The 14769-nt window shown below is 34.7% G+C and overlaps 1 protein-coding gene across 3 annotated transcripts; it reads right to left on the bottom strand.

The window, feature by feature from the left end:
• Positions 1–1293: 1293 nt before the first annotated feature.
• Positions 1294–12175, bottom strand: cel.1 (carboxyl ester lipase, tandem duplicate 1). Of its 3 annotated transcripts, XM_087299194.1 has the most exons (12): positions 11970–12175; positions 11559–11737; positions 9438–9585; positions 9205–9324; positions 8768–8965; positions 7700–7830; positions 5646–5753; positions 5243–5357; positions 3686–3872; positions 2484–2687; positions 2196–2393; positions 1294–1583 (listed from the first exon to the last, which is right to left on the bottom strand). In XM_087299194.1, exons 2-12 carry the CDS (start codon positions 11625–11627, stop codon positions 1403–1405), a joined length of 1659 nt encoding a protein of 552 aa, XP_087155320.1. In that variant the 5' UTR covers positions 11628–11737; positions 11970–12175; the 3' UTR covers positions 1294–1402.
• Between the last annotated feature and the right edge of the window lie 2594 nt (positions 12176–14769).

Genomic DNA, 14769 nt, shown 5'->3' with positions numbered 1-14769 from the left:
TTTATGTAATCTGTAGTATGTACTGTGTCCTCTATATGTTCAGTATTATTAATAAACTGTGTTAATCTGTTGTTGAAGATTATGGAAACTTACAAGAATCTTAGAAATGAACATTTAAAGTTATATAGAATATAAAGAAATAAAAAGATTTGCAAAGTTTAGCTATTTAAAATAAAATTAGTTTAAGTTAGTATTTTAATTTTAATTGATTTTTTATATGTACAGTAGGCAATGATTTAACAGCTTTTGTCAAAAAGTAAATAAATACAAAAAAGAGAGATATTCCCTGCTAGATTGTCTATGAGAGGCTGATTTTGTTTGTGAAGGTGTGTTTTTTCTATTTTTTTGAAAAATGTAAATGCAATGTTTATTCTTTCTCCTGAGAGAGTAAATGTAGTTATACGATACATGAAACTAATTCTTATAATTGTCTTTATAATGCAGACAGAGCTATTCTGTAACAAAATGTGAACATATCATGCAATAATAAGGGTCTAAATCCATTTATATTCTCACATAGCCAGATCAATTTAGTTAATTTAGTCTTAAATATACTTTATAGACCATTTTGAGGGATGTAAACAAAAACAATGGTCCCTATGTATTTCCTGTTTGACATTTTTAAAATTTCTATAGCTTCCATGAATCCAAAAAGAGCCACATATTGATCAATAATCTTGTGATAACTGTTTTAACATTAAGTTATGAATGAAATGGTCTACATCAAACTATCATAACGTCATTTTAGCAATACGTTGCTAACTGCACTTCCCTTAATGACCAGTGGTTTTGCTACTTCCTAAAGTTTCTGAATTCTACATACAGACCACTTCAATGTGGTCATGTCATTGGCCTATGAACATTTCCTGCTGGTTATCAAACTATTTCAGAACTGTGACAAGAGGAAATTCAATAATAAAATCATATTAAAACAGCTGTCATAACATTATCAATATGAGGCTCTTTTTTGATTCTCATAAGCTATAGAAACTAAAAATGTAAAACGGGGAGTAGAGGTAAATTAAGACCATTGTTATTGATTACAACCCTCAAAATGGTCTATAGCAAGAGAGGTCTGGGTGCAGACCTGGTGCAGATGCAATCTGAGCAGCATGCAATGCTTTTTAATGGGCTCACCTAATCTCACCCCTAACCCTATCCCTCACAGTGATTTCACTAGCTCCATTGAGTTCATTGTGTTTGACAGTGCATGAGAGATGCAATCATAGCTTGCATCATAAAGGCTGCACCCAGATACTATTGCATATAGTCTTTTTAATAATGAAAATAAACTTGTTTTGATCATCATTTATTTTATTACATGAATCCTAGCACCATATTAAATGCTTAATGAGACTCAATAATTCTGGGCTGCATGATTTTACAGTTGGACTGTCAGTGCTCAGTTCCTGACAGTTGGGTAACTGGCAAAGACGGTGGTCCAGTAGTAAACCAAGCGTGTTCTCAACATCTGCTTCACATTGTTCTTGTTCATCTTATTGTTGATGTCCAGATACTGATGGCCAGGGTTGGAGAACTCAGGCCAGGTTACGGGAACCTTGGACTCGCCTTTGTTAGGATCCCTGTGAAGGAGAGCGAACGAAAGAGTGAAGTAAGAATTTATATTTTGACTATCATTTGGTGCCACAAGGGGTGGCTAAAGCTGAGCTAAAACTGAAACATTTAATGGACTGATGTGGTTTGTTTACTTGATCAAAACCTTTTGGAAAAAAACTGAGTGAAATATGATGAATGTTTATTTTTCATTTCTCAATCATTGTTATATTGCATTGCATTTTGGGTTTTACCTCCCACAACACAAACGACAGTGCTTTGACCATAAAACTAGCCATTTATTATCTGTATGCATTTTGTGGAAGCGGTCTGCTATATATATATATATATATATATATATATATATATATATATATATATATTACTAAATGACTGATTTGTTGAAGGTTTGGGCCTATACCAAAGCATTTAGCTGAAAACTAGAATTTATCAAACAAAAAATGCACAAAAAAATAAAGATATATGAAATATGATACTCAAAACTATCAGAATGTTATCTTTGGTTAGTCTTTGGTCATAAAAATATCAGCATCTACATCTAATTATTTTAGCTTTGATCTAAAATGCAATTGTATGAATTACAGTACATTAATATTGTAAGTATTTTAATGTTTACTCACCCAGTCTGAGCAAAGTTGCTCCAGTAGGCAATCATGTATTTGGAGACGTCCCGATGGCGAGGGAAATAGCCCAAAGGAGTGGCGAAAGGCTTTCCAAACACATACTGAAGTTCATCGGCATGATCGGCACCCATCCACAGAGGGAAGACAGGAATACGAGAACTCTCAGTGAACAGGTATGAGAAGGTTCGGGCAGATCTAATGGGAAGAAATGCTTTCGTTTTTTAATGTTTTTATTTTTCGGTTTCATTTTAGAAGCCAGTAAATTAGAAGTTGAAGTGAACTTACTTGGCATTGTCAGTATGGAGGTACAGGGCTGCTTGAGTTGGCACCAGGAACATGTAGTCTGTCTCCAATTCCACAACTGTCTGCTTGACTTTCTCTTTATTTGGTTTATCTCCCCAGTTGACGGTGTACTCCTGGAAAGTTGCAATTCCAGCATCCTGCCCTCTGTCTCTGGACAGGGCAGTAGCGAGAGCCTGGACCTCCTCCCTGTTATAAATTTTTTAAAAAGTTAGGCACCCTCAAAATGTCTTGCCACTTTTTGTTTAAAAATTTTATTCAAATAAAAGATATTTTAACCTTCCCCCCTACTATAGTATATAAAAGTAAATACTATAGTAATTAATAGTAAATGCTACAGTGTTTTTGAACCACACTTCAGTGAAGTGTATTATACTGTACATATTATAGTATTCACAACTCTTTGCCCATGAATGCTCCTGCATATTGTAGTATTAAACTACTGTATTATGTCATTTGTTAATATTTCTATAACTGTTGTGTTATATAGCTTCTTTAGAATCCCTTTCAATGCTTTACTATATTATGGTTTTAAAAAACTACAGTATTACTATTTACTATAAATTATAATATTTTTCAATAAGGGGATGTACATAGTTATTCTAAAATTAGGTAGTGCTTGAGTTACTTAAAATAAAGTAACATATTGTGATCATGATAGCATATGGTTTACTTAAACTGAGTAAACAATTTAGTAAAAAGTGTGCGTTGTTTAACTAAAAGGTGGTAGTACACAATTTATCTTAAATAATATGACAACTTAGTGAGAAGTGCAAAGCTTACCTAAGATCAATTTACCTAAATAAGGCAAGACATTTAGTAACAAAGTAAAAGTTATATCTAAAGTAAAGATAGTGTGTGATTAACATTAAGTGATAGAATAAAAAATGGTAAATATGTGTAACAAATAAACAGTTTATCTAAAATTAGTCAAATGTCTACAGATGAATTAAAATGATGCAGTGCCCGATTTAACTAAAATGGGGTAATAAATTAGTGTTATTAATGTTAAAATGTGGGAATGGTTCACCTAATTACTCTAAATACTTTTTCCCTATGTCATATGCATATGCATTGTCTAGTTTTTAGCCAAAAAAAAAACTACTTAATGGCGTGTAGAAATCCTGTTTTTAATTTCACAGGGTCTTTAAAAATTCACAAAATGAATCCAGATGTAACACACTTACACAGGGGTGGTTGTCAGAGCGTTGTTGATTGAGGGAATGTCAATGGTGGCAAAGATGTGTGCGTCCATGTCGTTGACTCCAGCAATGTAGTCGATGTCAGCAGCATTCCCGAAAAGAGTTTCAGGCTCATCAGGGATGAAATCGCCATCGATGACGGGGGACAGATACAGATTGTGCACAATAGGGGCTGGAAAAGATTGTCACATTTGACATTTTTATTGGCATTTGAGTTTTTTAATTTTAGCATTTCTTTTTTTTATTGACATTTGACATTTTTATTCCATTGCATGTTTTTTGTTGAGGCATGGTTGATAATTATGGCATTGCTAGAGTATTTCTGCTTTTACTTAAAAAAAGAACATTAATAAAAATAATCTATAGATAAAATAGCTAGATAGAATTCTTATGTCATTGTACAACAAAATTTAAATGCAAACCTCAGGTGTATAATTATACTGTGCAAAAATTGCAGTGTAATAAATACAAAACAAGACGTAAAATTAATATAACAAACAAAAACTCAACAGCCTGAAAATAACTACTAGACTTGTTTTACTTCATATTGTTTTCGAAGCAATACTTTAATTCTCAGACGTGTTTTTAAAGGTCCCTTGAAATGCTTTCAAATGTGCAGTTTGTTGGATTTGTAATGCAGTTTAAACTATAACATGAAGATGAGGTGGAACATAGAATACCCCCTTCTCCCCCTTTAAAAAAAACAGCCAACAGCATTTTATTTTAATCATGGTTGAGCTCAAACGAATATAGCATGAGCGTCTTGAAGGAGGCGGGACATTACAGATACTAGAGAGCATTTGATTGGTTAGAAGTATGAGCTGGCATCAAATAAATAATTGATTTATTCAGGTGGAAGTGTTACGTAAGTGAGGCGTATTCTTTAAAGTTTTTCCTCCTTTTACTCCCTGTTCTTCTTTTTTTGCCTTGACTTCTCCCCTCCTCAGTTTCTAGCAGGTTGCTGGTTGCTTCCTCCAACTGTGTTCACTTACCATGGAGGAGTGAGAGGGGATAAAAATAGAGGCTAAACACTTGGATGTGGAGAAAGGGGCTAGAGAGGAACGTTTCTCCAGAGCTTTAACCGGATTTCAGTTTAAATTAGAGCTGTTTTGAATTGTTGAGATTATTGTCTGACCTGTTGAAGACCGTCATTTTAGCTCTGCTGTGGCTAAGAGCAGTACCACTGTTTAAAGTATGATTTCTTTCTTTTGCTTTTTCTCCAGGAAGCAGTGAGGAGGTGGACGGCCTTTTTGTTGGAATTTTTCTCCTGTTTTTGATGCCAGTCAGGAAGTCAGTGTAGCGAAAGACTTCAAGCTTTGGAGCTTTTTATCTTCTTAATACTAATTTTGTCGCTGTTTTGGAGCACACTATAGCTTAAACATATCCTTAAAACTAACATACTGATACTAATGACTAAAACTTTTTATTTTGATTTATTTAACTTTTATTTTATTTATTTATTTATTTATTTATTTATTTTTTACACAGGAATGTATTTTTTTCTTGTGTTTTTGTTATTGAGAGTAATATAAATGTTCTTACCATCAGGAGATGATGTTAACTTCAATTTCCCAGCAAGAGTTACAGCCTTTGGATCTGCCCTTTTCAGACAATCTGCCATCCCGCTATCAATGGGACATCCTACTTTGGTTGCAATCTAGAAGCACACAGCAAAGAATTTCGGATAAAAAGAATAATTTTAATAACCATTGAAATAAACAAGGCTTTGGTGTATATTAATTATTAACTGACCAAGGCCAGAATGTGAAGCAGAACAGGTGACTTTACTTAGTAAACACTAGCAAGTGTACTGTACAGTAAAAAAAATAGAGAATGAGGGTGAGAATGAGAGTAAACAAACCCCATAGAATTTGATCTCTGTATATGAAATGCCATCAGTGTACATCAAGTCTGAATAAGGGACATTAGTTAAGGTAAATCTCACCTCCTCAGCAAATTGTCTTGGATTTCTGCTGATGGCCCAAGGACAGAGAGCAACACCACTCTGAGAGATGGCTCTTCGGATCATGCCCTTGTTTTTAGGTGTAATAATCTGTGCAGGATGAAACGCACACTGATATTAGATACTGAGGACCTCTTATGCTTTTTGGTTGTCATTTGATTTAATGAGAAAACATTATTTAGCCAAATAAGACTACACAATTACTTGCATGTAATAATATTGAAGAGATAGTTCACCCAAAAATTTAAATTTACTCACCCCCAAGTTGTTTCAAACCTGTTTGAGTGTATTCTGTTGAACACAAAAGACCTGTACCCATTGACTTCCATAGTAGAAAATGCAAATATATGGAAGTGAGTTACAGGTTTTTTCAGCATTTTTCTAAATATCCTCTAACAGTATGTGTTTAACACATAAGACACTTAAACTGGCTTGTGGCGAGGGAATGAGTAAAAATAATGAGTTTTGGGTGAATTGTCCCATTAATATAGAAGCATGCAAGCTGAACATAAATGAAACATGATTTTGTTTTTTTAAAGAGCCCATATTATACATGAAATAGGGTCATATTTTGGTTGTAAGGGTCTCCAACAACAGTCTAATATGCATGCAAGGTCAAAAAACACTTTTATGGTCTTATAATCTGCATTTATTTTTACCTAATTATCCCAGCGACTCCCGTATGAATCGTCCAGTGATTCATTTGTTCCCAAACCCCTCCTTAGCGCGAAGCTAATCTGCGCTGATTGGACCAATGACAGCCTGTTGCGATTGGTCGACTGCCTTCAGTCAGAGAGTGAAATGGCCAATAGCTAATCAGCAATATAAAAAAGTAATCACAGTTCATACACGCTCGATAGTGTAGGCGTGGATTTTAGCTGCCACACACACACAAAAACACACACACACACACCTCCGGACGACAACGCTCCCGCTTCCGCCCGCACCCGCCAGGTTTTAGCCTGACAACCCTCTCCGCTTTCTGCCCGCCGCTCCCGATCCCGCTAGAGCGGGGGAGAACACAACCAAAAGTCACCCAGCTATACAGTCCAGACAGCCAAGATGTCTGTATAAACACACACACAGCACCAAGCACACAAAGCTCGCTCTCGCTCTCTCTCTCTCTCTCATACGCGCGTGTGCGCACTAACACACACACACAAGCACCAAGCAGACTCTCTCTTTCTCATTCGCATAGCAATATCCGTGATATTGCTAGACAGCCCGCTCCCGTTTCAAATTAAACCCGTTACCGACCGCTCCCGCGATTTATTCGGAAATTTGCAGAACTCTACCACGCAGAACTCTACCACGGAGCTCCATAATCAAAGCAGCACGCGTCGCGTTTTTAACGTGACTTTGCACGCGATAAGAGAATATAGCCAGTTAACCGGATACAGTACACGCGGTTACAAGTAACAAATCACAAATACAAATACATTTGCAAGCTAGAGTCAACGAGGCAACAACTTTAACCGCACGTACTTACACTTGAGAAATGGAAACCCATCCTGACGTCCATCAGTAAGTTACTCTTTACTGATCCTTCCTTTAACAAACGCAGATGAAGTATTCTTTGTAGCATGCAGTTTCCAGAAGTTTCCAGTAGTTTCCAACTGCTTGGTTATAATGCTGATGTTTCATCTTTGGGTAGAGACTCAATATAATATCCATCTGCAGCGTGACTTCAATCGACCGGCATGTTTGTGTGTGTGTTTGTGTGTGTGTGTGTGTGTGTGTCTGGGTTTCTGCGTCAGAGGGCGGGGCCTCAGGTTTGAAATCTCCCAGGTTTGCGCGTGCACGTGAATAACTTGGTTTCGTTCGTACGTCATGGCGAAACACCTAATGAATCGGTATCAAGGCGACTCGTTTGAAGCACTATGAATCGACTCTTTTATAGATGAATCAACCGTTTTAAACACTGTATTCTTACAGATTTAAGCCTTAGCTGGATACTTCACTTCACTTAGAGCTGTGTTACACACTACATGGAGGGGAATTTTCAAAAACTTATAATATGGGCTCTTTAAATGCACCTGGAAGTTGACGCTGGCTGCCCCTGCTGATTCCCCAAAGAGTGTGATGTTGTCTGGATTTCCACCGAAAGCCTTGATGTTCCTGTGAACCCAGGAGATTGCAGCATGCTGATCCCACAAACCATAGTTTCCTATAACCCAGAAAAATAATCACTTTTATTTGCTATTCTGATGTTTTTCACAGAAATGTGAGAACTTGTGAGAATTTTTTTTTTAAATCAGATATAAACTGAGAGAACACTGAATTTGTATTATATAGACATTAAAATGTAAAAAAAAAAAAAAAAAAATGTGATTGTGGGATAAAAAGTCCTTTGCAAAACCTTGCATATAAAGTATTGTATGTAATTATTTGCATATGTTTTTTTTTCTCATCTCATCTTATTACTCTGTCTGCTAAAGAACTACATTTTTCATTTATTGTGGAGATAATTGCAGGATATTTATTCAAATTAAATGTAACCAATCTGGCAAATTGAGTCGGAAGTTGCACCGTTCTGTTTTAAGATACAAGCTGATAATCTAAAAAAAACAATGAACAAAACATTTGCTGATTTCTCAGAACAGACATTCAAAAATAATCTCACAGAGTTTTGTTGTCAAGATCATTGAGTGACTGTATTTAAGTGCCTTTTTAAAAATATTTATTCAAATAAATGCTTGAATATAATTTGAACTTCAGCCTTGTTTAAAAGCACTTGAATATGTGCTGATGTGCACATTAAGCTGTAAAATAAAGTTTATCCCTTTCAATGCAATTGATTTTGAAGGATATCAGCAAAAAATGGTCAATTGTTTTTTTGTTCTTTTTTTTTTTTTTTTTTGTGATTTATCTCAGGTTTTCAATTGAAAATAAAAGGCAGGCAACCATAATTCAAATGGGCATATCTTCAAAACCGTTCAAGGTATGAATTTGAACAGGATATAATTTTAAATTCTACAGTCCTATTCATAGCAATGTAAATGAGAGTAAAATGTAAATTCAATTAACCAAATAGAAATTTGGGTCACTGTGATTCATTTTGCTGGATCTGGTCACAAATACTATATGCATATTTTTTTTTTTACCAGGAATGCCATCATCTCCGGTGCTCATGAATCCCAAGGCTCCGACACGGTAGTTGAACGTCACCACAATGACATTTCCTCTGTCTGCCATCTCCTCTCCATCATACAGGTAGTTGTCCAAGAAGTTTGCTCCCTGACCACCGCCAAGCAGGAAAGCACCGCCATAGATGAACACCATAACAGGCAAGTTGGAGGAAACTGCAGAGAAGGTGAACAATTATCATCATAGTGGGAAAAAACTTATCATTTTAAAAACAAAATAAAAACTGTCAAAATAATCTCTTTCAAAAGTGGACATTCAAAAAAAAAAAATATATATATATATATATATATATATATTTTGATTTTTTTTTTACTCTAATATAAGTCAAAAATGAGCCAAATGCACTATGCTTAACAGTTTAATTGTCTTGTAATTTAGAACAAGTTTGCTTTACCGGTTCTACCCTGAGGGACCCAGATGTTTAGATAAAGACAGTCTTCACTGCCGATAACATCAGTAGCAAGAAGATTGAGCTGCAGACACCTCTTTCTGTAGTCAGTTGTTTTCAGGACACCTGTGGAGATACAGTAGAGTCATCCAGGTACAATACACTCACTTGTTTTTTTTTATGTTAAGCTTAAAATGACTCAGACATAATGCAGAAGACAAAAGACAGATATAATGTACCTTCCCAGCCTGGGTGAGCAACTGGCTTCTCAAATCTTTTGGGTGGAGCGGCGAAGGGGATTCCCTTAAATGTGTCCATGTAACGAAAGAGACCAACGCTACGACTCTTTCCCTGCACCATCCCTCCTTCAGTGAGCACAGCTCCCAACTGCAACATTCACAGGTCAGTTGAAGTCAGACTTACAGAGTAGGTTGAGGTTTAGAGTGTCTTATCTTTCTTTTTCAGTGTATGTAATGTCATGCAGCCTCTATAATATTCAGGTCTGGACCCTTTGGAGACCATTATATGACTGTCTGTGTTTAATCAGCTGTTTTCATCCTTCAAATAGGATTTCACTGCAATTAGTGGATCATTATCATGCTAAAAATGAAAACTATTACCACTGAAGTCCTTTCCAGAAGGAATGGCATTATGGATTAAAACCTATCTGTACTTTTCAGCATTCACAACTCCATCAGTTCAGACAATATTGCTAACAACACTGATAGAAATGCAGCTTAAACCATAACAAACAGCCTCTCTCCAACATTGTCTTTCACATGTCTTAAATCAAAATAATTTAAACTTTAACCTAACCTCCCATTTAACTACTACAAACCATACATCAACTGGAAGATAATTTATTCACTCTGTAAAAATCTCAGTAAAAAAAAAAAAAATACACTTGGCTGGTTTTGTGGTAAAGAGTCACATAAATCCATTATACCATCAGTAAAATAACAAATTTAGTGTTGGTCTAAAATGTTGGATTGATTCCTAGTGGTTTAACTATGTATTGCAGTCTGATTCAAAATACTGGAGAGGTTTTTTCCCACTTGGCCCTTCCTCTGACCCCTCAACACACACAGGTTGCCAGATTGAGGACACCAACATTTACTTATTGAAAACCACCTTGTGTAGATTTAGATAAGTCTGAAACTATATAAGTTTCCTTTCGGAGACTGCTATACAATGAATAGATTTGCAATGTAATTCGCTGTGTTTTCAGCCAAGGCAATCTGGGGTGCTGAAATATATAAGGTTTAACTGGCAGTGCGCAGAGTTACAGATCAAAACAAAGACCAATATTCTGACACTAATTGCACATTTTTAAAAGAGTGTAACTAACTGTAGCATCTTTTTTCACATAAACAAGTATGTTCGCTTAGCATGTTTCTTAAATATCTACAAATATTTGGTATTTTTGTGCTTTAGAAGAGTCTTACATGCAGCACTTTAATGTTTTGTTCTATAGTGGAAATAAGCTTTTATGAGAACAATAAGTTACCTAGTATACAAGTATCTTATACTAAGTATCTTATATAAAATATAAGATTGAATATATAATATTGAAATATCAGATTGGAGAAAATGTTTCATCCCTTTTTTGTTTTCTCCTAAAAATCCCTGTGTTTAATCACATTTTGTTTTCCTTTAGAACTGAAATGTTTTGGAAGTAAAGGTAAATTTTTACAGGGGACTACAAAATCATTAAAATGATCCCCTTAATGAGTCCCCTCAATGGCTTTTTTAACAGTTAACAGTTTTTAAAGATAACATATATATAATTTAATTCATAGACTGAGCTATTAGTTCTTTAATAATGCTTCATAATAACTTCATAATTACACTATAAATAAACTATATAAATAATATAATATGTAAATCATATATATATATATATATATATATATATATATATATATATATATATATATATATATATAAAACACACATAAACTGTTAAGCATAGTAATGACAAAATATGACAGAATATTATATTATTGTGTTTTAACAAAATTATATTTGATATATAAATATTATATCACAGATATACAACTAATTTTTCAAAAACTTCTATTTAATTTGCCTAAATTTTTGTATCAAATTAGGTATTGTTTCTTTAGTTATATATAAAAAAACTAACATCTCAAAAACTGATTTTACATTAATTCAGTTAGTATTACTACCTATAGTTAATGAATGAGATTTTGATTGTTTTAATAACATGAGCATGAAATATTTCAAAGTCTAACATTATTGACAATAATCAGTTCATTCTTTTTCACTAACACACATTATTCAAATGTTTTCTCTTAAAATTGTTTGGATTTAATAAATATATTATCTTCATGACTTACAGAAGCTCCGTGTGCTGTGCCCAGGAACAGGACGGCAGAGATGAAAACTCCCAGCATCGCCATCATCATCAGACAGTGGCTGCGATTGTAGCACTATAGGGATTTTTGTACGCTTTTATAAACAGGTCAGATCATATCTCACTCTCAAGGCTGCATCTTACTCCAAAAGTACACAGCAACTGAGCAACATGTGTGCGGTTATGGTAAACTCTCATGGTACATTAAAGTAAGGCTCTTTGTAAGGTTGTTCAAGTTCAATGACACAGACAGACTTTTTTCCATTGCAGAGGAGTGTTATTGATAGATAAAAACATTTGTGACACCTTGCAGGATAAGGCCACACAGACTTTTGTCAGCCAAAGCACTTTTTAAAGAAATCAAATCAGTTCATCCTATGCCAACATTTCACACTTACTGATTTATATTTAAAAATGTTTCTGTATAAATTAAAGTATTTTCATCAAATAATTAAAATAAAATAAAATAAAATACAATTATTTGTGGTAGCTGAGACTTTTAATTGTTTTTTTTCTAGAGGTCTTTTTTGAAAGAAAGTGGCATTTATTTTATCAAACATTCTGTAAAAAATGTAATGTAAATTATTTTTACTATACAAATTATTAAACAACTTTATTAAACATTATTTCATGTTTTCCTCAACATTAAAAAAAATTGGAACAGTAGAGCATTTACCAATTTGTAATGTTGCCATTATTTTCACAACACTTAGGCGTTTAGGGTCTAAAGTGATGAAGTGTTTCAGGTGTAATTTTGCCCTATTCTTCCTGCAAACAAGTCTCAATGTGGGCAACAGTATGGGGTCTTGGTTGTCACATTTTGCATTTCAAAATGTGCAACACATTCAGGCCATTCACAGACAGGCCATTCAGTTACCGGTATCTCTTCCTCCGCAGCCAGGACTTTGTAATGTGTGCAGAATGTGTTTTTGCATTGTTTTGTTGAAATATGCATGGGTGTTCATGGAAAATAAGGCAGCATATTGTGCTCCAACATGTTTATGTACTTTTTAGCATTAATGTTGCCACCACAGAGGTGCAAGGGCACTGACACAACCCCATACCATGACAGCCCCTGGCTTTTGGACTTGTTGCTTGTAACAGTCTGGATTATCATTTTCTTCTTTAGTCAAGAGTCCACTGCATCCAGTTCTCCCAAAAATACCTGAAATACTGATTTATCTGACCACAGTACATGTTTCCAGTGTGTGATGGTTCATCCTGGATGGCTCTGAGCCCATAGATGTTGACGGCGCTTCTGGACACTGTTATCAAAGGGCTATCTTTTGGCACAGTACAGTTTTCACTGGCATTTGTGGTTTGACTAGGTGTTGTGGTACTTGTGATGATACTGCTTATATTTGAATGGCGATTCTTGATGCCGTGCTGCCTGAGGGATGCGAGAACACTGTTGTTAAGCTTGCCCCCATGTCCTTCACTCACTGAAATTCTTTCAGATCCTTAAATCTTTTATGTTATGCACTGTTGAAGGTGAAAAATCCAAATGCGGTCCTATCTTTCTTGGAGGACCATCGTTTTTAAACATATAATTGCACAAATCTTAAAAATATAATACTTTTTTTTTGTTGGCAAACTGGCGATCCTTGGCCCGTCTTTACTCCTAAAAGACTTGACCTATTCTTGGATGTTGCTTTTGTAGCAAATTATAATTACAATCACCTGTTGACATCACCTGTTTCAAATCACATCATTATTTAAACTATTTACCTGAATACTAGCCCTACATTGCTCATGTCCTGACTTTTTTGAAATGTGTTGCAGGTCTAAAAGACAGGAAAGGATGTATATTTACAAATGAAATTATTTTGACCAGACAAAACATGAAATATTTTGTGTTCATGTTGTCTGCAATAAAATACATGTCAAAGTAAATTTGGAAATCCCCATTTTCTTTTTTTATTTGTGTTTTCCATACTGTCCCAACTTTTTCTGATTCAGGGTTGTATTTTAAAATTTTAAAATGTAATTTATTTGCAAATATGAATTTTCAGCATAATTGCTTCAGTGTTCAGGGTCATATTATTTTTCAAACGGAAATAAATCTCACTGATTTGCTCCTAAAGGAACATCTGTTATTAGTTTTCAGTGCTGTAAAGGGTTTGACTGATTACTATTAATACTTTTGTTTAAACTAACAATTATGTTTAGTTTTTTTTTTTAGATTTTTCTATAATTTAAAAAAAGTTTATAAACATTTTTTAGCCTCAAATACCTTTCCTGTTACTCAGATTTCTTAATGAATAAAATTATTCATTTATTTTTTACATTTTTTATATTTGATCAAAAATGCAGTTAAAAACTAATAGTTTAAAAATATGATGCAAAATAACTGTTTTACATCGTAATATATTTCGAATTGTATTTATTTCTTTGATACAAAATTAAACTTTCAGCATCATTGCTCAAGCTTCAGCCTCCCGTCATATTTCATTTATTCATTCATTTTCTTGTCGGCTTAGTCCCTTTATTAATCCGGGGTCGCCACAGCAGAATGAACCGCCAACTTATCTAGCAAGTTTTTTTACGCAGCGGATGCCCTTCCAGCCGCAACCCATTTCTGGGAAACATCCATACACACACACACACACACACACACACACACACACACACACACACACACACACACACACACACACACACACACACACACACACTACAGACAATTTAGCCTACCCAATTCACCTGTACCACATGTCTGGACTGTGGGGGAAGCAGGAGCACCCGGAGGAAACCCACGCTAAGGCAGGGAGAACAAGCAAACTCCACACAGAAACACCTACTGAGCCGAGGTTCGAACCAGCGACCTTCTTGCTTTGAGGTGACAGCACTACCTACTGCGCCACTGCCCCGCCCTCAGTCATATTTTTCAGACAGAAATTATTTTAACTGATTTGCTCAGGAAACGTCTATTATAATTTTTCAGTGCTGAAAATGGTTAAACTGATTAGCATTAATACTTATGTCTAAACTTTGTTTTCATTTTTAAATTATTTTCTATAAATAATCAAATAAAAAACAAATAAAACAATTAATAAAAACATTATAAATATATTCACTGTAATTTTTGCTCAAATTTTTGATGAACAAAAATATAAATTCCTTTAAAAAAAGAAAAAGTACTGACTCCAGCATTTTGAATGGAAGTGCGATAGTGTGTATACATGTACACCTGT

The sequence above is a fragment of the Danio rerio genome, chromosome 21 (assembly GCF_052040795.2).
Source record: "Danio rerio strain M-AB ecotype USA chromosome 21, GRCz13ab, whole genome shotgun sequence".
Taxonomy (NCBI): Eukaryota; Metazoa; Chordata; class Actinopteri; order Cypriniformes; family Danionidae; genus Danio; species Danio rerio.
The sequence above is the reverse complement of the archived record's forward strand: the minus strand, read 5'-3'. Positions and strand labels throughout refer to the sequence as shown.